The 25789-nt window shown below is 59.0% G+C and overlaps 1 protein-coding gene across 1 annotated transcript in view; it reads left to right on the top strand.

The window, feature by feature from the left end:
• MAP3K1 (mitogen-activated protein kinase kinase kinase 1) overlaps window positions 1–25789 on the top strand; it is a 51649-nt gene that overhangs the window by 16637 nt on the left and 9223 nt on the right. The window contains exons 2-16 of the mRNA XM_090276106.1: window positions 9789–9939; window positions 11906–12106; window positions 14867–15067; window positions 15406–15522; window positions 15874–16022; window positions 17419–17540; window positions 17972–18053; window positions 18165–18330; window positions 19185–19436; window positions 20658–20779; window positions 21969–22060; window positions 22335–22524; window positions 22800–24060; window positions 24401–24553; window positions 25181–25343. Coding sequence (XP_090132232.1) covers window positions 9789–9939; window positions 11906–12106; window positions 14867–15067; window positions 15406–15522; window positions 15874–16022; window positions 17419–17540; window positions 17972–18053; window positions 18165–18330; window positions 19185–19436; window positions 20658–20779; window positions 21969–22060; window positions 22335–22524; window positions 22800–24060; window positions 24401–24553; window positions 25181–25343 — 3422 coding nt within the window. The remainder of the gene's footprint in view (window positions 1–9788; window positions 9940–11905; window positions 12107–14866; window positions 15068–15405; window positions 15523–15873; window positions 16023–17418; window positions 17541–17971; window positions 18054–18164; window positions 18331–19184; window positions 19437–20657; window positions 20780–21968; window positions 22061–22334; window positions 22525–22799; window positions 24061–24400; window positions 24554–25180; window positions 25344–25789) is intronic.

Raw genomic sequence — 25789 nt, 5'->3', positions numbered from 1 at the left:
AGAGAGTAGGGCGGCTAGCGTCCCTTTAAGCGCAGCCCCCATGAGGTCTGTCCAGAGGGCGTCCAGCCATTGTTGATACAAGAACAGTCGGTGCGCCATCGGCGCCACCTGGCGGCCAAGGCCAGCGGACGGGACCGCGCCTGCGTGACCAATGGCGCCTTCACTGTACCGGTCAGTGGGGCCGTAGACGCCACTGAGTGAGCGTGTGTGCGTGCTGTGTGGCCGTCGCAGCCAACATGACTGAGCAGGCAGAGCGGCGGACCTGCATCAGATGTTGCCTTAAGCTGGAACGTTCCTCCGTGGACACCGTTGGGGTGACTCGGAGGCCGCAGCCGTGCCCAGCTGGTGACTGGCAGCTTCGTCACAACAACGCACCCCCCCGCGCATCACGTCTCCTGCAGTTCTTGCTGAAACGTCAAATCACCAGGCGACCCAGCCCCCTACAGCCCAGGTTTGGCGCCCTGGGACTTGTGGCTTTGCCCAAAACCAGAATCAACTTTGAAAGGGAAGAGATTTCAGACCATTGATGAGATTCAGGAAAATACGATGGGGCAGCTGATGGTGACTGGGAGAGCTGTGTGGGGTCCCAGGTGCCTGCTTTGAAGGGGACAGAGGCGTCACTGTCCTGTGTCCAGTGTTTCTGTGTCTTGTCTCTTCTTCAGTAAGTGTGTCTGTCGTAGTGCGTGGCTGGATACTTCATGGACAGGCCGTGTGTATGTTAGCTTAACTCAGCCCCGTACTCACTCTGTAAAGTCGGAATCTCTGCCGTTCTGCAGGCGGGAACTGGGGTACAGGGGCCTGACCGGCTGGGGCCAGCCACTACACGCGGCGGCGGCAGAGTGGGGTTGGACTGCAGGCCACCGAGTGCACAGCTCGTGACAGGTCCCAGGACAGGCAGCCCTAGGGGGTGTCGTGTTTGCACCCTGATCTCACCACGCCCCAGGATTCGCGAACCCCGTGTGGTCTTGCGGGCGCCAGTGACGGGATTGGCTTGGTGGCCCTGTAGCCAACCCCAGACAGCTCTGTCCCCTGTGGCCAGGTCGTTCTTGCTGCCCCTGCTGTGACCAGCTGTGACCACTGTTGAAGCCACCGAGGGCTCACTCTGCTCAGGCTCTGGGTGGGTGTTCAGTCAGGTGGGGCCGAGCCCCAGACCCCTCTCAGGCTCATTTTCTGGGGCGTCCCTTGAGAAAGTGGTTGATGTCATCTTTGTCCTCACTGCAGACATCAGACCTTGATGAGCGAGTGGCTGTGCGCAGATCCGAGTGACAAGCCAGGCCCCTGCTGGTGGCCGGCTGGGCCGGGGTGCCCGGCCTGACTCCTGCTTCTCGAGGGCTGGGTTTGCCCCAGGCGGTCCTGCCCGTCTCCGGCTGGCGGCCCGTCTGTCCCGCATGTGTTGGGTTCTTGGGGCCTTCGTTGGACGAAGACGGGCTGAGTTGTGTGACAGCTCAGAAGTCTCATGTTGACACAGATGATGGCTTGCGTGGGCGTCTTCTCTGGATTTTTCTGCTTCCACGTATTGACATGTCGGAGCCAGAGCTGAGCCAGCCCAGGTTTCTGACAGCCTCGCCCAGGACACTAGTCAGGGGACGTGCGTGCGGAACGTGAGGGATGCTGCGGGCTGGTCCCCCCTCCGCGGGGCGGGGGGAGCCGCGCACAGGCCATGACGGGCCGGCCTAGCTGCGCTCGTCTGGGGGTCCTCAGCGGCAGAGCCGCGAGCAGTGCAGGGTTTTATAGAACGCGGTTTTCTGCCGAGCTGCTGCGTTGGTCTAGAAAGTGTCCTTTCCGCCTCCCTCAGCTCCGTGCCTGCTGGTCCTGACCTGTCCTTTAAAGTCAGCATCATCGCCCCCGTGGGCCTTCCCAGGGTCCCCTGATAACACGGGGGAGGAAGACCCGCTCCGTCCTTGACACACTCGCGACGTGCTCACACGCGTCCGTGACGGCAGAGAGGGCGCTGCGCTTCCTCGGGGTGCCCGGCCACGCCGCGGAGGGACGGAGGTCCTGCCTCGGTTACCTTCCGTGTCTTTGGCCCACCTCGTCTCGGCCTGGTTGCCGCGCCAGGGCTCACCCCGGCTGGGCGCCTGCTCTCGCCGAGCGAGCGGGGCGGTTTCGCAGGGTGGACGCGCGGAGGGGAGACGCCCCCTTGCCGGACGCCGTCCCCGCCCACTGAGAGCGCGCCCCCGCCAGCTCGCAGGGCGCCCCTCGGAAACCGCGGGCGCGGGCTCTGCGCCGCCCGTCCCCTCGTCTTCGGGACTCGGGGGGCATTACAGACAGTCCAGGGGCTTTATTAGCACAGAAGACACGCAGAATGTCCCCTTCTTCACGTGACACCGCTTCTCATAAACCCCCTGGGCGCACAGACAGCGGGGCTGCCCTGCCACGTGGCTGCCCGGGCCCCTGCGCCCCCGGCAGAGGGCCCTCCGAGCCGGCGCGTTTCTGTGGAGACCACTGGGTCCGCAGAGACGTCGTCACACCCCCTGGAGAAGGTCCCTGAGGAGAACACAGCACCGCCTCCCCGGCACCGACTGGGGTCTTTCTGACGGACGGAGCCCTCAGCCGTCTCCGCCGATAGGGGCCGGCGCCCTGGGTGGGGGCCCCGAGCCGCCTCTGACGCAGCGGAAGCCCTGCGCTGCCGCATCAGGTGTCTTCAGACGCCGCCCCTGGCCTGGTCCGGTAGCAGAGGGGACTTTGTCCTGACAGGAAACGCCCGCGTAGGCAAACGCTAAAAACGGCGTCCTTTTCCTGGCCGACCTCCGGCCCGAGCCCGGCAGGGAAGGAAGGGCCTGCTCCCGCCCCGTCTCCCGGAGGCGGTGGGGCCTCAGGGACGCCGCGGCGTTCTTAGCACGACTGTGAGGGGACAGGCCCACGGGAGCGGCGCGTTGGGGTGGGCCTGGGGTTTGCTGGGAGGGACCAGGGACAAGCGAGGCCCGTGCGTCCTGCGCGCCCTGTGCGGACACTGGCTCTCAGCACGTGCGGCGACGTCCCCCCTGCTGTCCCTGGTGTGGGAGAAGGGTGGCGTTCGGGTCATGGTGGCAGAGGTGAGGGCTTTCCTAAGTGAGAAAGTATTTCTGAAAGGACTGAGTTCAAGCCGTCCACGCCCCAGGGACAGCGAGTGACGCCACGCGTTGTCACTGGGTCTCTGTGTCAGGGCTGCCGTATTTTTGTGATACGCTGCATCTCACGAAGCCACAGAACTCGCTGCTGTCCGGTCCTGACCGTTTTCACGTGTCTGCGTAGACACCCCGTCAGACGATCGTGCGTGGCGTGTAGCCAGCCGGTGTATCTCACTGACCTCACGCCTTCGGTCCCCGCAGCCCGGACCCCCGGGAACACGCCGTCCCGCTTCAGCCTGACTTCCGCTCCAGTAGGGCCGCCGTGGGTGCCCCGAGGCGGGCCAGCTGCCACTGCCGTCTCTGCTTTGTCTGCTCGGCTGCTTTTAGATACGATATTTGCTGATTGCTCATCTTCCAGGGCTTTTATTTCCCCATGAACCTAACTGCAGACGCCTGGTCCTCTTCGGTTTTCTTCGGGACTTGTGTCGGTTCTAAGGGCCGCTGCGTGTTCTCGCTGGGCCTGCGTCACCCCTCCCTCCCCCGGTGCCGTGTCGTTGGGACGTCTTTGCGGGTCCTGTTCACGCTCCCTTTCCTCCTGGGAGTCGTGGCTCCTGCTGCAGGTTCCTCTTGTCCTGACCGGCCCCCACGCGTCAGTCCCTGGATTGGTATCTTCTGCGTCTCCCGGCGGGTCCAGGGTATGTAACTGGTTCCAGTCTTCGGTGAACTGGTTGAGTTTTGTCTGTTAGCACATTTAGGAGAAGGAAGAGTGATTCCATTTTCAGGTTTGCCCAGAACGTCCGGGTTCCGTTACTGAGTGATGTCCCAGAAAAGCGTGTTACACTCTGTGGCACGGGGACAGCTTGGATGTGTGGCTCTTCTTGGAATCTGCTGGCTTCTTTCTGAGAGACCTGCTGCGTCAGGACCAGCTAGGTCTCTGCGGGGCTGCCTCCCCTTCCTCGGGGCCTGGACGGTTGCGAAGGGGGTTTTTCTGTTCCGCGGTGTATCTGGGTCTCGGCCGCAGGCAGCAGCCCTTCACGGCGATGACAGTGACTCCTCTTAGGTGCACCTGCCTCCCAGCCTCACCTGGCTGTGCGCCTCGGTGCCGACTGAGGTCCACCCCAATGCTTGTGTGTGAGGTGGACAACATTCCCTTCTCCTACGAGGCGGCTGTCCCCGTGCGTTACTCCTGCGAGTACGTGTGATCCAGAAGCTGCCTTTTCATGATAAAACAGTTCTAAGTAGAATTAAACAAAAATGTGATTCCTAAAGGAAAACAACCTAGAGCCTTTTTTCTGTCCTCAGTGAACAGTGTGTGTCCTGCTCATCATCATAGCGCCCGGCCCGGAAGTTACCAGTATTCCGTGTACCTTTTTAAATATATTGGTGGTGTCTGAATGTGGGGCACACTGAGTTACTGTTACCAATAGTGGATCTGTGTCTGAGAATATCAGTTGCTTTAAATACCCATTTTGTATGTAAACACACATAAAAGAACGTGTGGAACTTACAGTAAACTGCCCTGTTTTTGAGTCACTTGTCTGAAGGGAGATTTTGAGGCATGTAGTTTACTCCATGTTCTAGGTCAAGTAATTAACTATGAAAAAATTCCCTGGGAGTTACTCCCTTTAAGACTGGTTTGATATTATAATGTCTAGGGACGCTCTGCCCTTTGTGAACTTACTGTTGTTATATTGCACAGTGATCGTTAAGCCAGTCTTTTTATCAATTATTTACATAGAAGTAAGAAGACCTTTTGAATATTCTTCCTTTTGTCTTTGAAATTCTTTATATGCCCCAAAGGGACCTGTGAGTTATAGGGTAACAGGATGTTGTGTCCGTCACGGGATTAGAAGTGACGACCCAGCAGGGGAGAGCAGTGAGGGGAAATGGGACAGCTGTAATAGGACAAACAAATTAAAATACAGAGAGAATAAAAGAAGTGACGGCCCACTACACTGACCTGGAGTCCGTGACTGTTTACCACGCCCATGGCATCAGGCGTCTGGGATTTGTTCACGGCGGCAGGACCTGCCTTCAGAGAACTTGACCTTCTGGCTGCCTGGCCAGCTTGGGAGTGTGTGCAGCAGGATGTCCCGTGAATTTCCCATGTACTCTTCATGTTTCTGTACCATTGTCTACATTTCAGAGTCCTATATTTTTTGCTAGAGAATAATTTTAATTTTCAAAGTCAAGTGGGATATTTTCATAGAAACCCATCCATGATGTCAGATAAATTAATTTTTCCTATATACACGACACTTTAGAATAATTTGTAAATGAATCCATCAGAATCCCTCAGGTGGTTTTACCCTGCCTCTAGCCGTTGTTGATGATGAGTTCTGTTACCACCTTTCTTTGGCCTCCGTGGTATTCAGTGTCCCATGTAAACAGCTGAGCAGAGCGTGCGCTTTCCGAGGGTGAGGTTCTGTGCCGTGTCCCTTGAAGGACTAAACCGGGAGGTTCACACACCGAACTTCACATGTGGATTTCAGATGCTCAGCGCGCTGTGGTGAGAGCCCAGCCCGCACATGGCAGTCCCTGTTGAGGCAAACAGAGCTGTGCTGGGCTGAAGGCGACACTTCAGAAACTCCTAAAAGCGATGGCACCTGGGTTGGGTTCCATCTCCTCCGGGGCGGTGAACTGGGGGCCTGAGCGTCGGCCCCCAGAGGAGAAGGGGTCTGAGCCTCCAGCACTCGGGGGACGCAGCCTCCGATCCCACCCCTCCCTCCCTTCTGTGTCCTTGCCTCTCCTCTCTGCCCAGCTCTTTCTCCCCACGGTGCCCTTGTTCCCGAAAGGACACCCCCGTGCGCCTTACTCAGACCTCCGCGGACAAGAAGCCCGGATGGTCCGGGAGCACCGGCCATGCGGAGTGGGGGATGGGCTCCGAGGAGCCAGCTCCAGACTGCGTGGGGGGCAGTGGCCGTGGCGCAGGGGCCCTGGCTCCGTACTGGCCCTTCCTGGCCTGTCTGGGCGAGTCCCTGATGATGGGACTGGCTCCCGCATGGAGAGGAGACAGGTATTGAGCAACCACTCCGACATCTGTGTGAGAATTGCTGTCACCACACAGGACAGGAGATGCCAGGGGAAAGCCACCTACAGTGCAGAGGACACACCTGTGCACTCGGGGCGCTTGGTGCTGGGGGGAGGGCGGGGCTGGGGGCGACACCCGACAGAAGTGGGAAAGTGTCTCATCATCCCCGGTGTGGGGGGCCCACAGCCCGTCTGCCACCCACAGCGGCTGCCTCCAGGGGCCTGGGGGGGCGGGGGGGCCTGGAACATCCTGTTTAGCAGGTAAATTCCGCCCGTCTAGAAGGAGACGGAGAACTAGGAACCTCACCTGGGAGGCAGAGAAGGGCCATTGGAAACTCCAGGTCAGTCACAGACTCACACTGAGGATGTTCAGAAACAGAAACAATGAGAAACGTCATGTTTTCTAAACAGGCAGGAAGGTAAAGCTTGATCTGCACCAATGCTTGCATCTCTCACGTTTATCTGGCTAAAATTTTGTTTTTTTTTAGTCTTCAAAGTGTTCCCAAAATATGTACGTTTATTTTGCCCGAAGGTCAGCTCCACAAGCTGTTATTTGGTGAAAACGACAGGTACAGTTCTGGGTAACAGTTAGATTGGAGGCCCTCTGACCTCCTGGGGTTTTAGGACTCTGATTAGATGAGTCTGTGTGCCTTTTTTCCTAAAGCTGTTTCCTGCTGTAGGTGTTACGTTAATTGGGGAAGGTGACAGGCACACACACACCTGGCTAAAATGAAAGCCCTCTGTGTGTCTGATGTGTGAGGACTGGGTGTGAGGATTCTAACAAAACACTTAAGTGTCAGAAAACGGTTTTATTCCCAGTTTGGTTTCCATTTCAGAGGCAGATGAAACTGAGTTGTTAGTTATGATTTTTTCCTGGCAGGTGGAGTAGGATTCACTGTCTGGTTTATTGGATCTAAGGCCCCTTTGGTTGTAAATTACACGGTTTTCCTACATACTATGAAGAAAGGAAATGAACCTGCCCATTAAATTACAACATTTGATTGTAAGAGGCATTTTGATCTCAGAGATAAAAATGTGAAAAATAAACATTTTAGAATTAATGGTATATAATTATTATTTACAAAAGCATTAGAAAACACTCATTGATATTTGCATGTTAGGAACAATGAAAATTGTTTCGAATAACATCTAAATTGCAAATTTAAGTCTTAAATATGGGACTATAAAAAGATTAAATGATACGAGTAGACATTACATTTTTTAAGTAGATTTTATTTGTTTTTAGAGAGCAGGGAAGGGAGGGAGGAAGAGATGGAGAGAAACATCACTGTGTGGGTGCCTCTCACGCGCCCCCAACTGGGGACCTGACGTGCACCCTAGTCGTGTGCCCTGACTGGGAATCGAACCAGCGACAGTTGGTTTGCAGGCCGGCTCTCAATCCACTGACCCATAGCAGCCAGGGCTAGACATTAAACTTTAGAACTAGGAAGGCCCTTAGGGCTGCCGAAGGTGTTAATAAATGATCATCTATTTAATGTATGTGTTGCTCCTTATCACTAGCCAGACGTTGTTAGACGGTGGGTCTGTGATGATGCATCCCTGGCACCTGCGTCCCTCACTGACAGTTGGGGGTAGGGGGTGGGGGCTGCAGGGTTGCAGTGAGCACTTGAGGGCAGGCTGCGGGCCGGGACCCGCTGGGCTCACAGCAGGAGGTGAGCTTGAATCATCCCACAACTCTTTCCCCACCACAGTCCGTGGAAAAACTGTCTTCCACGGTTTTCAGTCCCTGGTGCACAAAAGGTTGGGACAGTGCAAGATGGAACTAGGGATTCCTGATCAAGGTGGTCTCTAGGCGTTGAAGGAAAGCGGGAGTTGGACATCAGCGAGGTGAGACGGGGCAGGTGAGAAGCTACCTCCGCAGCAGCCCGAGCAGGAGGGCGTTTTAGGCCGTGAGGTGAGAGACCAGGTGTGGCAGGCATCACGGGCCGTGTTCAACGTTTTGGATTTTAGTCTAAGTCCTGGGGAAGCCACTGAGGGTTGGACGGGGGTGGGGCTGCGCTCCCTGAAGTCAGGTTGGAGGGGGGCGAGAGGCGAGGTGCAGGGGCTCCCTCGGGAGCCGGCTGTCGGCAGCCTGACCTGGGGGGTTGTGAGCGCACGTGCGTTTCCCCGAAGGTCACCTGCATCACTGTCAGAACCCTTAGTTAATGCCCCCCGAGTGCACGTATGGACCCAGCCGTTCTGTGTCGGGCGTCTCTCCTCCAGCTCTTAACCTCAGACGGGCACAGAAGCAGAGCTACTCGGCGCGGCCCGTCCCTGCGGTTCACAGTGAGAAGTGGTGCGGACGGTGGCGAGGAGGGGCCGCCTGTGACCCGAGGGAGCCACTGGCCCCAGGCGTGTCCTTTCTGCACGCACGGGGGTGGGTGCCGGGGGCGGGGCAGGCATGAGACCCTCGGAGCAGCTCCGAGCAGGGGGCCTTCTAGGAGCGGTGCCCCCGCGCCTCTGCGGGCGTGCGGGCGTCCGGCGTGAAGTGGGACGGACCTTTGAGAACCAGCCTGGCGCCTCGCCCGCCCGGACCATCATTCTCGGGGGGAGTCCGCTCTCCGCACACGGTCAGCCAGGAGTCCGGGGCCGTAAGTCTGAGGTCCCTCGGGCGTCCCTCCCTCCTCTCCCTCCTCCCCACCCCCAACGTTGTACTTTATGACAGATCAGAGCAGGAAAAGCAGGCAAACACTCCTGAGTAAATACAAGTTGCTCCTCTTCCTCCCTCCCTCCCTCTTTCTTTCCCGTCGTTCCCATTTTCCTGCTCACACTGCCGCGTTCTTGGGGGCAGATTGCGCACCTGTGTGGTCCTCCTGCCCACACGCAGGCTTCACGCGTTGCCTGCCGGCTTCTGGCAGAGCTGCTGGCCTCGGTCCCACTCCCCTCGCGGGGTCGCTGCCCTCCCGGGCACTGTCCTGTTAGCAGGTTCTGCTAGGTCCCTGATGGTGCCGCTGCTCTGTCCCCGTGGTTGGCGGGGAGGTGACTCCCTGGTGTCTCCTGTGTGGAACAGCCGCCGCTGCTCTGTAGGTTTCCAGAACTTGCAAGAAAGTCACTGAAGCCGCTTAGCTCTTTTAAGACGGGGACTCTTCCCGGAGCGCAGTCCCTTCGCCTGCCTCCTCAGACCGGGATCTGAAAGCCTCGAGGGGGCCGTGGGTGGGGCCCCCGGATGCTGTCAGGGCGCAGCGCTCTGAGAACGCAGCTGAGGCATTCGGGGTACGAAAAAATGCTGTGGGGCCGTGGAAGACGTGCGTCGGTTTCACCTGGCTCATCCGTCTTGATTTAGCTTATTTCCAAAAATGAGCACGTGTGCCAGATTCTGTCTGTATCGACCTGAGTTACCGGGAATTCTGGGATGAACGCGCGTCTTTCACATGTGCGGAATCAGAGCGCTGCCGAGAGACAGTGTGTGCGTGGATGCTGAGCCTCCCGTCTTGGGACCCTCGTCCTTACGACCTGCACACAGGCCTGCGTTCATGTTCTTGGAGTCCGGTGCCCTGTGGGTGGGTAGAGCCTGCCTTTTAAAGGCATCGCGCTCTCTCCTTGGGCCCCACGCCCCGCGAGGCCACCACGGGGCTCCCAGTGCCGGTCCCCTTGCGTGCTGAGGACAGTTTTCCCTTCAGCTTCATGTCCACTGGACATACAAACTAGAACCACGTGGTTCTGCTTTCTGTCTGTAACGCCTCTCCTCCTTGTCCCCGCCCGCCGCAGCCGTGAGATGGAGACTAAGGAGACGCTCCGGGGTCTACACAAGATGGACGACCGCCCTGAGGAGCGGATGATCCGGGAGAAGCTCAAGGCCACCTGCATGCCGGCCTGGCGGCACGAGTGGCTGGAGCGGAGGAGCCGCCGTGGCCCTGTGGTGAGTGAGGGGCGTGGGGCAGGGGCCGGGGCACCAGCCGGTCCTGTGGGGGCTGAGGGGGCTCTCAGCTGAGCCGCGCACGTTTGATGTGTCCCCGGGAACCAGCCAGCCCGGCCTGTGCCCTGTCCCCGCCGAGCCTGGCCGGCTGGGAGCCAGGTGTGCTGGGCGGCGCGCGGCGCGGAGCCGGCTGGAAGTGGCACGTGGGACACAAAAGCAGGTCTCGGCTTCTATCTGGATGGTTTATCTCACCGGGATCCAGGACCTTAACTCCAGGGACCGCTCAGGAAGTCAGACGGTTAGACAGGCCCACAGGCTCGGGCCGGGCCGGAGAGGGCCCCGGGTGTGGGGCATGCACCGGACCCTCGGGGGGGAATCCTGCGCACTCTGTCTGCGGCCTCTGTTCCCTCCTAAAGCTCAGGCGCACGGCGGGGTCGCGGGGTCGCGGGGTCGGCCTCACGCCACACAGTGAGCCAGTCACAGCCTTTCTGCGGGGGCAGGGTCTGGTCTGCAGTGTGGGAAACGCGCGACCCCCGTGGAGCGAAGTGCGACGCAGCGAGGGGGCCTGCTCCTCGGGTCCACGGCGCTGCTCCCTCCCGCTCACGGAGGCGGCGTGGGGCTTGCTGGGGCGGTGACTGGGGCCGGGCCAGGCCGTACCACCAGCGCTCGTCCGCTCCGTGCACGCAGAGGCAGCCCCCGGGGGCGTGCTGGTGTGCGCGCGTGAGCAGGGCCGTGGGCGCGGGTCAGTCACAGGTGCAGGAAACCCTGGACGACACCTGCTCACAGGCGCCCGGCGCTGTTGTCCCGCGGACCTGCCTGGGTTTGAGCAGGTGTGAAGGCAGGCGTCGCGCCCCGTGCTCCTCGCTGGCCGTGCTTTGGGTGCCCAGCGGCCCGGGTGGCTGGGCAGTTAGAGGCTTCCTGTCGCTCAGAAGGCTCCTCAGGACGTCCCGTGCTGACCGGCTCGTAAACGGCCAGACCCCGCGGTCCAGGCGGCCCCTGCGGCCGCACGCTCTCCCGGCTCTGACCCGCGAGCTGCTTCCCTGTCCGTCCCCTTCCAGCGGGGCTCCTGCACCCCCACGGACTCCTCAGCTCTCGGTCATCCCGTCAGAGGACGGAGGTGGACACGTTCCCCTTAGAAAAGAGCAGCTGCTGTGGGCACATGTCATGGAGGTGGCAGCCCCGTCCATTCACAGCGGGAGCTGCCTGCGGCCAGGGCTGCCCCTGGAGGCCCTGCGCTGGAGAGAGTCCCCGCCTTTCAGAAGTCACAGCTTTTCCAAAAGAAGCCACAGTTACACGTGAACCAGGTTCTGTTTTCTCTCACGGTCCCCGGTCCAGCAGGGACAGGAGTGGCGAGTAGGGGCTACTGTCCCACCTCTGCCTTCCCGGTTCCACGCTTGCTTCTGTCCTCGGGGGCCTGACACGTGAGGGAGGCGTCAGGAGCCCCAGCCGGGAAAAGACGGCTTGTGCGCAGTAAACCAGCGGGTGCGGCTGTGCCAGGTCGGGTGGGCGGAGCGGCGGGGACTCCTCGGTGGGGCCGCTGCGGTCCAGGCGGCTCCCTGGCAGGTGGGCCTTGGACTGAGCCTTTTATGAAGAGCAGCGCGTTTTCGCCCGTGGAGACGTGTCGTCTGGGGGCCGCAGGCTGGGTGGGGGCTGGGCGCCTGCGTGGCCAGAGCCCGGCAGGGGAAGGCGAGACCGGTGTGGGGGACACAGGCCTGGCTGGTGGGCCCGGGGGCCGGGGACAGTGCTGAGGCCACAGACCACACTCGGCCTTGTGATCCCAGCTGGGCTGGGCCGGGAAGCCCGGGGCTAGAACCTGTGGGCAACACAGCCTGACCTGTGGCCTAAATGACTCAAGTGCAGGCCGACATGTCTGCTGCCTTGGTCTGACACTGCCTAACGGAACTCACTGAGCTCAGAGTGACTCACTTTTTATATTTGTAAGTAATCAATACATTTGTATTCAATGCAGGTGGTGAAACCAATCCCCGTTAAAGGAGATGGGCCTGAGATGGCAAACCTGGCGACGGAGTCACAGGCAGAGGCCCAGGCCAGCCCCGCGTCCTCAGCTCCCAAGGGTCGCCGCAGCCCATCCCCCGGCGGCTCGCCATCCGGACGCACGGCGAAGTCAGAGTCTCCGGGCGTAAGGAGAAAGCGAGTGTCCCCCGTGCCGGTAAGTCACTGTGTTACACGTGTGTCAGGTTTCTGTAACATTTGGAAGGTCAGCGGCCACCCGTTAGAGCCGCGACCCCGCACAGTGCGGTCTGCACCCTGGGGCCGGGCGGCAGGATGGGTCCCGAGACCCCACCTGGGGCTCCAGGAGGTCTGAGCTGGTTTTGAACAAAGCCGGACGCCCTTTGCTGTCCAGCTCGCCGGTGTTTGCAGCGGGGGGCGCGGCGCTGCAGCGACAGACCAGACCCTCGCTGCGGCACCCGGCAGACGGCCTCCTCAAGATGAAGGCACGTCAAGGAAAGCAGCGGAAGCGTCTTCTCACGTGTGGTAAAATTTGAGATTTCAAGCAAAAATCAGAATTTCGGGAAACTCATTCCAGCGCTGTAAGCCGGGCAGCTTCCCCAAACTCGGACCTTTACAACTAGAGGGGTGATGTTACCGGATGTGGCTCTGTTCTTACGTGCTCTGGTGACACATGTGAGCCTGTGGGCGGGCTGCATCTCCAGAGGACCCGGACGTGGTGGCACTGAGCTATTCCTGGGTAAGTGGTGCTCGGAGCGTGTGGGCTCTGCCCTTCCGACCTCGCCGTGCCAGCAGGGAGCCTGCCGATGTGGCTTCATGTGTCGTCACAGCCTCGCACAAAGACCACCCACAGCGCGACCTCCAAGAGCACATGTGTGTTTTAACCTGAACTTCCCGTCGCAGCTGGCAGACTGCAGAGGCGTCAGGGAGAACCCAGCCACGCCAGCCGTCTCAGAGGTTTGCAGAAAGATAGCCGCCTCTTTATGAGCGAAGTTACAACAGACTTTCCAGCCTTGAAGAGCACGTGAGAGGATGGAAGGGTGATGGCAGTTGGGGCCCTCGGATCAGAGGTCGTTAAAGCCTATGAACCCCTCCAGAGATGACCTGTGAGGGGAGATTGTTACAGGAGAGCCAGATGTGCCCCGCGGCACGTGTTGGCTCTACGTCAGCGCACCTGTAAGGCAGCTCCTTTCTGACTTAAAACCAGGTCAGTCTGCACCCCGGGCGGGCGTAGCTCGGTGGCTTCCATCTGGCCCTGCAGTGCCCCGGAGTGAGGAGGCCAGGTCTCCACAGGAAGTGCCCTCGTGGGACTCACCCTCGTGGCCCTCCTGGGGGGACCCGCGTGGACGGTCATTTCAGCAACCTCGAGACAGTAAATTTCTGTTAAGCCCCGCCCATCCACCCCAGCTCCCTACAAAACAAAAGGGGTTTCAAGAGGGCAAGCCCCCACACAGAGGCTCTTAGAAGTCAGCACGTGTTCCTGTGGCTGACACTTCCCTGCCCAGGCAGCCCAGCAGGTGTCGGCCACAGGTGTGCAGGGAATTGCACCCCTGCCCGCCGATGGGGCAGCAACGAGACAGAGTTACCCCCATGCTTTGCAGCAGCTGCATAGCGCTGTGTCATCTGGATCAATCACAGTTTATTTAATGAACCGCACGCTAACACATTCCTTAGATACCTTTCCTTACCAAGAGACTGTGCAGAAAACCTTCCTGGTGGACATTGATCATATCCATCATCCGAGTGCTCAGCAGGTCGAAGGGCACGTGCGTGTGTGCTTGTTTCTGTGTTTTCTGTTGCTCTCCAGTACTGTGTGTTAAAAAGCAAGGGCTTCATTGAGAGAGGATTTGTGTACGCACGACTGGCCCGCTGAGGTCGCGCAGGGCCTGGGTCTCAGTGTGTTTGCCCAGCCGCACCTGTCACTACAGTAAATCTCAGTTCGTGTTGTTCCCGCACAAAGAAGCCCCAGACTCGTTACCAGTCCTGCCCGAGCCCCAGGCGGCCACTGCTCTGTTTCTGACCCCACACGGAACCTGCCTGTCCCGACAGTCTTCTAAATGGGCCGCGATGTGTGTGGGCGCTCGTGACCGGCTCCTGCGCTCGGCACCGTGCACGTGAGGCGCTCCACGTGCGACCTCGTTGGCACCCACTCACCCTGAGCTGCAGGGCGAGTCTCTTGGGTGGGTGCACATCATCGGTGCACAGACGTTGGGGTGTTGCCATGCTCTGGCTGTTGTGCACAGTGTTGCCATGGACACATGTGGACGCGTGTGCCCTGGGAGTGCGGACGGCCCCTCCGCTTCCCTTGGGTGTGTGTGGAGGGGTGGGGTCGCTGAGCGATGGGGTTTCCGGAGCCTGTGCCGCCTCCGGGGCCACCAGCCCCCGCGTTCCCTCCACCACTTCTCAGCACTGACCCTTCCGTTAGGCACCGAAGACAACCAGAGTTTCCCTGGGGCCTCTCTAGAGAGACCCAGTTCTGGGGAGCCCGCAGAGTGGCGTAGGTCACCCTCCCCCAGAGAGTCCATCACCTCTGGGGAGACGCTTAGTCAGGAGGAGCCACCCGCCAGGATGTTTGTGAGGAACCAGCTGCGAAAGCGCGCACCTCGCGTGGGAGCCGGGAAGTGCTGTTTAGATTCAGGGGGAATCAGCCCTTCCCCAGCTTACGAGGGGAACTTCATGTGCCTTTTCTTCAGTTTACCTGGCACTTCTCAAAGCACTCGAATATTTACACTTTGTAGCCTTACCACGTGGTTGTCTCTCTTGGCCAAAGAGCTGTCATTGGCTGCAGGGGGACTGAGATGGGAGGTCCCTCTCGGGGAGCACGTTTGCAAGGGGCGCTTCGCCCCAAGGTGCGTCTTCAGACCCTGGAGGGCCCTGCGCAGCCGGACGCGGCCTGTTCTGGGCAATTGTTGCTTCTCGAGATGAGGGCGCGCTTGCTAACAAACGCCACTTTGTGAAGTTCCAGAGCGGGAGGACCACGCCCCCCCGGAGAGCCCCTTCCCCCGACGGCTTCTCCCCGTACAGCCCCGAGGAGACCAGCCGCCGCGTGAGCAAGGTGATGCGCGCCCGGCTGTACCTGCTGCAGCAGGTCGGGCCCAACTCCTTCCTGGTGGGCGGTGACAGCCCGGACAACAAGTACCGCGTGTTCATCGGGCCGCAGGTAGGTGGCCGCGCGCGCAGACGTGGCGGCCGGGACACGCTCGCATTCTTCCACCACTGCTCCCTGAAACTCCATAAACCACAGCGAGTTTCAAGTAGGTTTTGGGCTAAATATTTTACATGTATTTATAAAGGTTTTCACTAGGACTTAGTGTCCATTGGAATACACACTTGACCTACTGAATAAATCCACCGCAGTAGGAGACGAATTTGGGGAGAGAGCTGTAGACTTGCCTCCCGTGTTAATTCCTAGAAACCTCAGTGTCATAAACTTCAGGATTTTTCTAAAAAGCGACCGACCGAGGCGCTGTAATAGAGCCGCCATGTCTGTGCCCGCAGAACTGCAGCTGCGGGCGCGGGGCCTTCTGCATCCACCTGCTGTTCGTGATGCTGCGCGTGTTCCAGCTGGAGCCCTCCGACCCCGTGCTGTGGAGGAAGACGCTGAAGAACTTCGAGGTGAGGCTCAGCAAAGGCTTCCCACCAAAACCGTCAGCAGCCGTTTCTCGTGTGTTTCTAAGACCGTTCTGTGAGCTCTGAATTTAAGTGTGCAGTGGTCATGGTGAAGGTGTGGCGTATAAATCGTTCCCTTACGGCTCATTGGCAAATAAGTGTTTTTTTCTGGACTGGAAAACAGTCCTGACCAGCTGTAAAAACACTGCCCTTCGTGACCTGTGTGCACTCTGAGTTTCGAAGCTCTGACGTTGGCTTGGCGAAGTCTGTGAAACAAATGACAAATAATCCAGCCTCGAGAACGCTTGGCTCGTCCTGCGCATGAGCGTCATTGCCACTGTCCTTTCTTGGGGTCAGGTGGAGAGTCTGTTCCAGAAGTACCACAGCAGGCGCAGCTCCCGGATCAAGGCCCCGTCCCGCAGCACCATCCAGAAGTTCGTCTCCCGCATGTCCCACTCGCCTGCCTCCTCGTCACCCAGCACGTCCACGTCCAGTTCAGAAAACAGGTGGGTGTTTCCTAAGGAATTGAGAACGTTGGTGCTTCTTAATCTTAGGGGCAGTTTTTATGTCTGCACATTAAGTTGCTCTGAAACCATTGCATCTTGGCTTTCAAGTTAAAGGCAAAGGTCAGACATGTTAAAGGTCATCTGAGGGTGTGTGTGTGTGCATGTATGCGTGAATGTCTACACATGTGCAGACATTCTGTCCTGGGAACTGCAGCGCTGAGAATGGCACCTTAAATAGCAGGACACAGTGCCCAGGTCACGAGAGGGGTGACCAGTCCTCCCTCGGTGTCACGCACCTGCTGCGTCGCACACGTGTCCCCGCAGCCACGGCCCAGGCGGTGGTGTCACGTGGTGCAGACAGTGGGTCGGGGGCTGCGGGAAGAAGGTCTGCAGTTCTGACTGGGTCGCGTCACCGCATCCTGCACAGGGGTTGTCAGGGAGTCCTCATTCCGGCCGCCCCGCCGGCGAGACCGTGGGAAAGCCCGCCCTCCTAGCAGACAGGGAGGCGTGAGGAAGCGGCGCAGCAGCTGGCTGTCACGCCCCAGCCTTCCCTTCACCTTGCGGCTGATAAGAACGGACTCACAATCCTGAGGCCTCCAGCAGGTGTGAGGTGCTGAGAGGCGGCTTGGGCCCCGGGGACCCTGTGACAGATCCCTGCTCGGCCCTGCGGACTCGGCCATGGCTGCTTCTGTGGCTCAGCCGTCTGGGCAGCGCCCACCTCCCTTCTGGTGTGCACGCACCGTGTGCTTTTCCAGCACGCAGCGTGCTCTGGATAGCATTCTGTGCTGTTCTTCGTAGGTTTCTGGTCCTTTTAAAGGACTCCGTAATGACTGGGCGTGCCGTCTTTTCACCTCTTGGTGTCACCTGGCTGACACTGCGGTGAACGTTCCTACGTCTGTCTGGATCACCTGTTCCTTTAAGCCGTAGCCCTGGAAGCCTAGACGAGGGTCGTGTGCACGAACAACGCAGCGTGTTTCTGGGCTGGTTTTTAGGGGAGTTGGGCCAGTTTATGCACCAGCAGAAGTGTTGGAAATGGGCCTCAGGCCTGGGCTGCCGACCCGATGAGCTCTAGGGTCCCGCCGGCCCATGGCCTTGGAATGGGCGGCGTGCAGTGTGCGGGCGCAGGGCTCAGTCTCTCAGAAGGGGCTTGAGCAGAACTGGGGTGCTTACCTCTCTCAAACTGGTCTAGACCCCAGCTCGTGTGCATAGCGAGGGAGGCCGGCGCAGCCCCGGGCCTGTGACCGGCCACGGTGGGGGCGGCTCCGGCGTGAGTGCGGCTCATGAGTAGGGGAAGTGGGCGTCTCTCAGCCCTTGCGCATGGGATGCTCCCGAAGCCACTTGGCTGCAGGCGCCCGGCTGGTCGGCCGCACTGACCGCTGTCCCGTCCCCCCCGCAGCATGAAGGACGAGGAGGAGCAGCTGTGCCCCATCTGCCTGCTGGGCCTGCTGGATGAGGAGAGCCTGACCGTGTGCGAGGACGGCTGCCGGAACAAGCTGCACCACCACTGCATGTCCGTCTGTAGGTGCCCGGCCCCCCTATGGCGGCTCCGTGACGCGGGGGTCCCTGCGTGCTGGTGCTGTGCGCCCCCACCCCCCCGCCCAGCCCCTTGCTGCACAGACCCAGCGGGCCGTGCCCAGGCCCTGGACGTGCTGGCTACCTGTGTGCAGAAGCCCTGAGCCCCGTCCGCGACAGGTCCTCGCGCGAAGGGTCGGGGAGTCACAGTGCCCAATTCTCACTGCCGTGGGGGCGCATCAGCACCACAGCCCTGTATTGTTCCAGGGTCAACTGCACATTGTTTAGGATTTTTACGCGGCTTTTGAGGGGTTAGTGAGAGAAGTATGTAGGGCGGGCAAAAGTAGGTTTACACATGAGTGCATGGACCGTTTTACCAGCCCTGCGCTTGGTGACGCACAGTGACTACATGTAACACGCTTGTCTCTCTCCCGCAGGGGCAGAGGAGTGCAGAAGGAACAGAGAGCCTCTGATATGTCCCCTCTGCAGGTCTAAGTGGAGGTCCCACGACTTCTACAGGTAATGGTTTGGCACGAGTGACGTGGGCGCATTAGGTAAACGTGAGAGGTCCTCACAGTGCTGCCCCGCTCCGTCCACGGCTTCAGCGGACCTTGCTGGTTTTCCTTGCAGTCACGAGCTGTCCAGCCCTGTGGACGCTGCGCCTTCCCTGCGGGCGGCCCCGCCACCGGCCGCCCAGCCGCCATGCCGCGCCCCGGAGGGCAGCTTCAGCCTGGCCCACTACGGCGCTCAGCAGGTCCCGCCCGCGTACAGAGACCTGGCCGAGCCGTGGATCCAGGTATGCGATCGCGCTCTTCACATCTCGAGGCAGCTACGACCAGTCAGTGTCGTCCCCCGTTGTCATAAGTTAGGAAAGTGCTTCAGCTCGGTCCCCACCGTGACTCTCACGCCAGGGGAACGTCCGCCTCACCCTGGGTGCTACTGCTGAGCTGCTTGTGGCAGAGCCTGACCTTCCACCACGTCTCTGAACTCAGGGACACACACGTTGCCCAGACAGACGCCGAGCGCCTCAGTGCTGACTGGACCCCCGGCTTCATGCCAGCCCGGCTGCGAGCCTGTCACATCCCTTCCCTGCGGCTTCCCCTCCCGCGGCGCACGGCCTGTGCGGGTGCCCACGTGCTGAGCACGGGAACAGGAGCCAGTGCACAGTGTTCGCCTGATCTCGGGCGTCTCCTTTTATAAGGACAGCTTCCATTCCTGGGCCTCCTCACCCGCTGGATGCTTTTACCCTCAGTAAACTGGAATTTTGGGACTGCATTGTTTAGTGTATCCTGTTTTTTATTAAAGACTTTATTTTCAGAGAGAGAGAAAGGAGGGAGAAAGAGAGGCAGAGAAACATCGATATGCGCACCCCCAACTGTATACCTGGCCCACAATGCAGGCAGGTGCCCTGACTGGGAATCAAACCAGCGACCTTTTGGTTCGCAGGCCGGCGCTCAGTCCACTGAGCCACAGCAGCCAGGCCCTTCCCTAGGATTTTCAAGTGGCTACACGTATTTGAAACTGTAGTACAGTGAAGGCCCAAGCAGTGCCCAGTTTTCCTTTGGCAGGAAAAAGTCACGCCTAGTTCAGAACGCTTCTGGTTCATCTCTTTTCCTTCACGTCGGGTTCACGGTGTGTGTTTGATTATAGGTGTTTGGAATGGAACTCGTCGGCTGCCTGTTTTCTAGAAACTGGAGCGTCCGGGAGATGGCGCTCAGGCGTCTGTCCCACGACGTCAGCGGGGCACTACTGCTGGCCCACGGGGAGAGCCCTGGGCCCTCGGGGGGTGCCGCCCCGGGGCCCCCGCCGCCCAGCGCCCCGGCAGACGTGGTGGGCGCCTGCTGCAGCGCCCTGTCCATGGTCTGCGCCGACCCCGTGTACAAAGTGTACGTTGCTGCTTTAGTAAGTAGCTTCCTCCATCCCCACAGCATTGCGGGGTGGCCGGTGGGGTGATAGTTCATAGCCACCGCTGTTGAGATCCAGAAAACCGTCGCCCAGTTTAATTTTGTAAAATCCGAAGTTTGTTTTCCTTCCATAACCCCAGGACTTTGCAATTTCCTGTTTAATCGGTTCATTTGGGTTTTTCTTACGTTCATCTGTCCCAGTTTTCTTATTATGTACTGGAGCAACGTCTTGCTGTTCTCATCTTACATTTTCCTTATCTTCCACCTGACCAAACTAAAAATACTTTCTCAGGTGATAGCAAAGTAATCAGTTACTTTGATTCTTTTTTAATTTGCTATTAGTAGATGTTAATAAGAACTGACCTCTAATTAATGTTCTCAAATGGAAAATCAGTAGTTTTTCATGGAAAAGCGTCCCATGACCGAGGATCACGGAGTTGTTTTTCTAGCTTAGCCCGTTAGACATTGCCTTTTGTGAGTGGGATGGATGGATGAGGAGGCCGTTTGTAATTTTGGAGGCTAATTTGACGTTTTCCACTCTGAGTACAGAACAGAGCTGGGACCAGGGTTTCTCAGCCTCAGCACTGATGAGCCAGCGGCAGGGGCTGTCTGTGTGTTGCAGGTGCTCAGCAGCGTCCCCGGCCTCTTCCCACAAGACCCCAGTGACAGAGATAGGTCCTGGCCTTGGAGTTCTGCCCCCTTACCCCCCCCCCCCCCCGCTGAACATTTGAGAGTTCCTGGGGATATCAGGACACTTACCCCCAAGTAGTAAGAATGCACCGCAGAAAAGGCACAGCCTCTCACACAGCTCCGTGCAGCCAGCAGATGCGGGAGCCTGGCTCTGGCCATGGCTGTAGCGTGCTGGGAGGGCCACGCGCGAATCCCACTGTCCTGATGGCACCCGGCACTTGGCACGCCGCCCGCTCCCCCGCTGCTCGGGCCACTGGGGCTCCATTGGGTTGGCTCCTGTTCTTACTTTCTTTTTCAAATAACAGTTTTAATTTCCAATGTTGAAGTCACTCCAGACTATAAAAAATGGCAGAAATAATTCAGAGTTCCTTTTTACCCCATCCACGTGTGCATTAATTCGCACCCCGGATTCCTGTTTTATTCGCGGGCCGTATGCCAGCCCTGCCACTGGCTGTTCCCCAAGCAGTCTCAGGGGGGCTCGTGGCGGCGACGTCCCCAGTGCCGTTGACGGGCCCCCGCTCCCCCGCAGAAAACGCTGAGGGCCATGCTGGCTTACACCCCCTGCCACAGCCTGGCGGAAAGGACCAAGCTGCAGCGGCTGCTCCGGCCCGTCGTGGACACCATCCTGGTCAAGTGTGCCGACGCCCACAGGTAGGGCCCTGCTGGGGGCCGCCTCAGGCCCCCCTGTGCGAGCGGGCTGGGCCGCAAGGCCGGTGCGTGGGATACAGCGCGGCTCCCCGGGACGGGGCGGAGAAGGCCAGGCCTGCCCGAGCTGGCCGCGAGGGGGTGGCTCCATCAGAAGTCCCGCTGACACCCCTGCCTGGGAGGTGTCATGTCATTTCAGAGGCTGAGTCACACAGGACAGGGACCAGCGGAATCGTTGTACCTAGTTGCCTTATTATCAGGGAACCCCCAGCCCCCCCCCAAAAACCAATTCTGTTATTTTTGTGTAATGGCATTTTACTCTGATCATGATGGTTCATGTCAATTCCATGTGTCCCTGCATTATCCGTAAAAACCGACGAGGAGCAAGCATACGCCTCCTTCAGGGTAGAGATGGGCCGGGGAAGCGAGGGGCGGGGACAGTGGAGGGGCGCACGGACCGCTCCTGTCCGAGTCCTGGCTCGTCCCGTCCTGCCTGCCACCTTGCGGCTCCCGCTCTGCCTGCACTGGCATTGGAGGCTTTCTCGTCGCTCAGAGAGAATCCGGGCACCTGCCACATGGGGGGCGAGCTAGCGGTCTGTGACGTGCATGGGACGCTCGGGCACTCCTCAGCGTTAGAACAAGTGCTGCTCCGAGGCCTGGGCGCCCACGGGGCATTTCCTGTGTTTCTGGCTTTCTAAAACTTTAAGCTTAGGGCGGTTACCCGGTCACTTCATCGACCATCCTAAGAAATGCTGTGAAGAGGTTCTGGTGTTTGGAACTCATTCTGCTGCGGAACAGAACATAAAGGGTGGGGTTGGGAAGGTTTTGTTTTTACTTCAAGAGATTCTTAAGTGAAAAGTCAGAAGTCAAAACATCGGACTCTTTTATTTTAACAAGATATGCTAGTGAAAAGAAGCCTTTTAGCTTGTCTGGTTTGATACTGAGATCTGTACTTGCTAAGAACCAGTAGTGAAGATCCTGTGCTTACCGAAGAGGACAAGGTAAAACTTATGAAATTAGACCTCTGATGAATGTCGTTCGTAGTGAGGCTGGTAATGCGGTTTCAGTGGGAGAAGAGGAGACGGTCTTGGGGACGTTTGCCCCACCTGCTCCCAAGGCACCAAGGGCCTCACTGCCCTCCTCGGACGGGTCTCTTATCCAAGAGCGGGTCTGACGCCGCGTCCTCTTGTTTCAGCCGCACAAGCCAGCTGTCCGTCTCGACGCTGCTGGAGCTCTGCAGGGGCCAAGCGGGGGAGCTGGCGGTCGGCAGAGAAATCCTTAAAACCGGTAATAACGTCTCACTTAGAACCAACAGCGTGTTTTATCACTGCCCTCAGCAGACTGACTAATCGCATCACCTCGGAGACCGCACGCAGGGATTTCAGAGTAGCTCTGTCCATTGGCTCCCTCAGTGAACGTTAGAAATAGAACATGAACCTAAGAGAGAAATCTCGAAGCCGATGTAACTCGTACTGTAGTTGGCCTTTGACATTTGATCGTGTTTTGGTTTAAATTTTAACATCCTGTGTGTCAGTTATTTATCTGGACCTTCCCTGTATAGGGTCCATTGGCATTGGTGGCGTTGATTTCGTCTTAACTTGTATCCTGGGGAACCAGACTGAGTCCAGCAACTGGCAGGAGCTCCTGGGCCGCCTCTGTCTCATCGACAGGCTGCTGCTAGAGTTCCCCGCAGAGTTCTACCCACACGTCGTCGGCACCGACACGTCCCCAGCCGAGCCCGTTGATGTCAGGTGACTTCCTTCTGCACCGTGTTCTCTTCTGCCGCCTGCCCCCTGCGTGCCCCAGCCCCCAGGGACGACACGTTCCGGGTTCATGAAAGACTCAGACAGCGCAGAGTGTCTGTCGTTACTGGTATTTGACTGACGTAAAGACCTGAAGTCTAGGCTAGTTACTGAGATTTTTTTCTTGGAGTGTACAGGCTGTGCATTAGCACCGTCTCCTGTTCACTTGTGTGTGTGTTGCGGTCGTTCTGACTGTGCAGTGACTGAGTGCGCTTCCCTCGCAGGTATAAGAAGCTGCTGTCGCTCCTGAGCTTTGCCCTGCAGTCCATCGACAACCCCCACTCCATGGTGGGCAGGCTGTCCCGGAGGATCTACTTGAGCTCCGCGAGGATGGTCACTGCTGTGCCCCCCGTCTTCTCCAAACTGCTGGAAATGCTGAGCGTGTCCAGCTCCACCCACTTTACCAGGATGCGCCGTCGCCTGGTGGCCATCGCAGACGAGGTGGACATTGCCGAGGCCCTGCAGCTGGGCGCCGCCGACGTGCCAGACAGCCGCCATGACAGCTTTCTGCAGGCGTCTGTCCCTAGCGGCTCTCCAGAAGCTGCAGAGAGCGGTGCCCCTGAGCGCCCAGACCCCTCTGAGGAAGCGGGGAGGGGCCCGCGGGCTGCGCTGTTGCGGGCCGGTCTGGAGGACGTGTTCGAGAGGCTGGGCAGCATCTCCGCGGGGCTTCCAGGCCCAGCAGCAGGGGAGCAGCCGAAGCCGGTGCTGCAGACCAAGGGCAGACCCCACAGCCAGTGCCTGGCCTCGTCCCCTCTCGCGCATCACGCCCAGTGCGCACCCCTAGCCTTGTCGCCCCCGTCCGCGTCCGCCCCTGCCGCGCCCTCTGGCACGGAGGTCTCCAGGCATAGACCTCAGGGCTTTGCTCCCTGCCGGGCTCCTTCCACGTCTCCCCAGACTCAGCGCAAATTCTCCCTGCAGTTCCAGAGAAACTGTTCCGAAAACAGAGACCCCGACAAGCTCTCCCCGATCTTCACGCAGTCCAGACCCCTGCCCTCCAGCACTGTGCACAGGCCAAAGCCGTCTCGGCCCCCCGCAGGCGGGGCAGCAGGGCCGGGGGAGGCCTCCAAGCGCAGCGCGGTGCTCGCGCGGGACAGCCCTTGCCGGGGCGAGGACGGCGGTGGCGGCAGTGCCCTCATCCCCGGCGACAGGTCGGTGTTCACCCCCGTAGAAGACAAACGCAGGCTGGATGTCAACGCGGAGCTCAGTTCCAGTATCGAGGACCTTCTGGAAGCGTCTCTGCCCTCAAGCGGCACAACCGTCACTTTTAAGTCAGAGGTGGCCGTCCTCTCCCCGGAAAAGGGCGACAGCGACGACACCTACAAAGACGACGTGAGTCACAATCAGCAGTGCAAGGAGAAGATGGAGGCCGAGGAGGAGGAGGCCCTCGCAGCCGCCATGGCCGCCTCGGCCTCGCAGGACGCCCTGCCAGCTGTGCCGCAGCTGCAGGTGGGGAGCGGGGACGACGTCATCATCATTCAGCCGGACGTGAGTACGCAGTCTCCGGCGGCACGGGGGTCCTGGGCGGGGCCGACGCACACTCGGCTCAGAAACCTGCTTTTAACACAAGTTCGCCGTTAGAAGCAGGTTTTCACTTAGAACCTGTCAGTGTGTGTATCGCTGTCGGGACAGAAATGCTGCCTGTTCCCAGGGCGTTTCTGGCTGGTGCTATTCAAGGTGGCCCCTTCTGCGTTGGCCACTGGCCGCCAGCACTGTCCCTAGGTAGCTTGGGAAGCCAGACTGAACAAGAAGAGTGTTTGGCCAGGCTAATTTCACAGCCTTCCTCTTTTAACGTGACGGTGACATGATGCTTTCGTTTGCCATGTAGACCCCAGAGACCCTCCCGGGACACACCAAAGCAAAGCTGCCCTACCGGGAAGACGTGGAGTGGCTGAAGGGTCAGCAGATCGGCCTCGGGGCCTTTTCTTCTTGCTACCAGGCTCAGGACGTGGGGACTGGAACTTTAATGGCTGTTAAACAGGTAAATGTCTAGTGAGGTCAGACATGATTAAAATCACAACCATGACGCGTGAGTGTCCCTGCGTGTAGATACTTTAGTTCTCAAAGGTGATTCTGCCAACGTATCCGAGCCCCGTCTGACGGCGAGAGCGTGGTGAGGGGGCAGCAGCGGACGCGGCCTGTTGGGGTCTGGCCTGTGTTTCCTGCCCAGAGGGCTGTGGCGTCCTCTGCCCCTCAGTGCGCGGCCCGCGCTCGTTCCCTGGGGTTTCTCTGGTTCACTTTCTATAGTGAGCGTGTTGATCACGACAGAAGGAGCACACCGCTTCGTTTTTAAGTCACTCGGTTCTTCTCCCAGGACTGAGCTTTGCTCACTGTTTACTTTGTCTTCAGACAGTTTTGGAGGTGTGGCCAGGTCCCATTTTGGGGTCCTTTTCCCGATACTTCACGGCTTCTAAAGCTAGATTCTCACTACCTGAGAGTTTGACTAGGTGGTTTGTAAGGTCCTGGGTCGCCCGCCCGAGCCTCAGTGCCGTCTGCCGTGAACGTAGAGGCTCACGGGGGTGTGTCCGTTTGAGATCAGCCTGTTCGTGGACACTGTGCCCAGAAACTCGCCGCGGTGCAAAGCTGTGTAACACGTGTATTGGAACAGGTGACGTACATCAGGAACACGTCGGCGGAGCAGGAGGAGGTGGTGGAGGCGCTGCGGGAGGAGATCAGGATGATGAGCCACCTGAGCCACCCCAACGTCATCAGGATGCTGGGCGCCACGTGCGAGAAGAGCAACTACAACCTCTTCATCGAGTGGATGGCAGGTGGGCGCCGCCGGGGTCTCGGGAACACGTCCTGACCCGCGCTGGCTCTTCCGGTGAATAGTTTGGATTCCTGGAAGCACGTCATCCCTGACGTGGTAGGACCAGCTGGGACCACTTTGCGCTGTCACTGAAACAAACGCACGTCCTTCACCGCGGCCTCTGAAGCGCGTTCGGTGTTTCTTCTGAAATGATTGTGTCGCGCTCTGTGGTCGGAGTCGTTGTCTCTAACCCACTCGCGGTACGAGCCGTGGTTTTGCAGGTGGCCTTCGTTCGTGGGGCAGGTTTAAGAGATGCTCCGAGTTGATTAAGATGCAACCTGAAAGAAAACTTACAGGGAACTAACGCCGAAGCATCAGGTTGAACCCCGTCACCTCCGTCAGCCAGCGAGACGGCGCTTCCTTTTGGGTTTGAAGCGCGAGTGTCTCCTTACACACCCGTCCTTTTCC

This window comes from Furipterus horrens, unplaced genomic scaffold, assembly GCF_987537825.1.
Source record: "Furipterus horrens unplaced genomic scaffold, mFurHor1.1.pri manual_scaffold_5, whole genome shotgun sequence".
Taxonomy (NCBI): domain Eukaryota; kingdom Metazoa; phylum Chordata; class Mammalia; order Chiroptera; family Furipteridae; genus Furipterus; species Furipterus horrens.
This window is presented reverse-complemented; position numbering and strand designations above follow the sequence as displayed.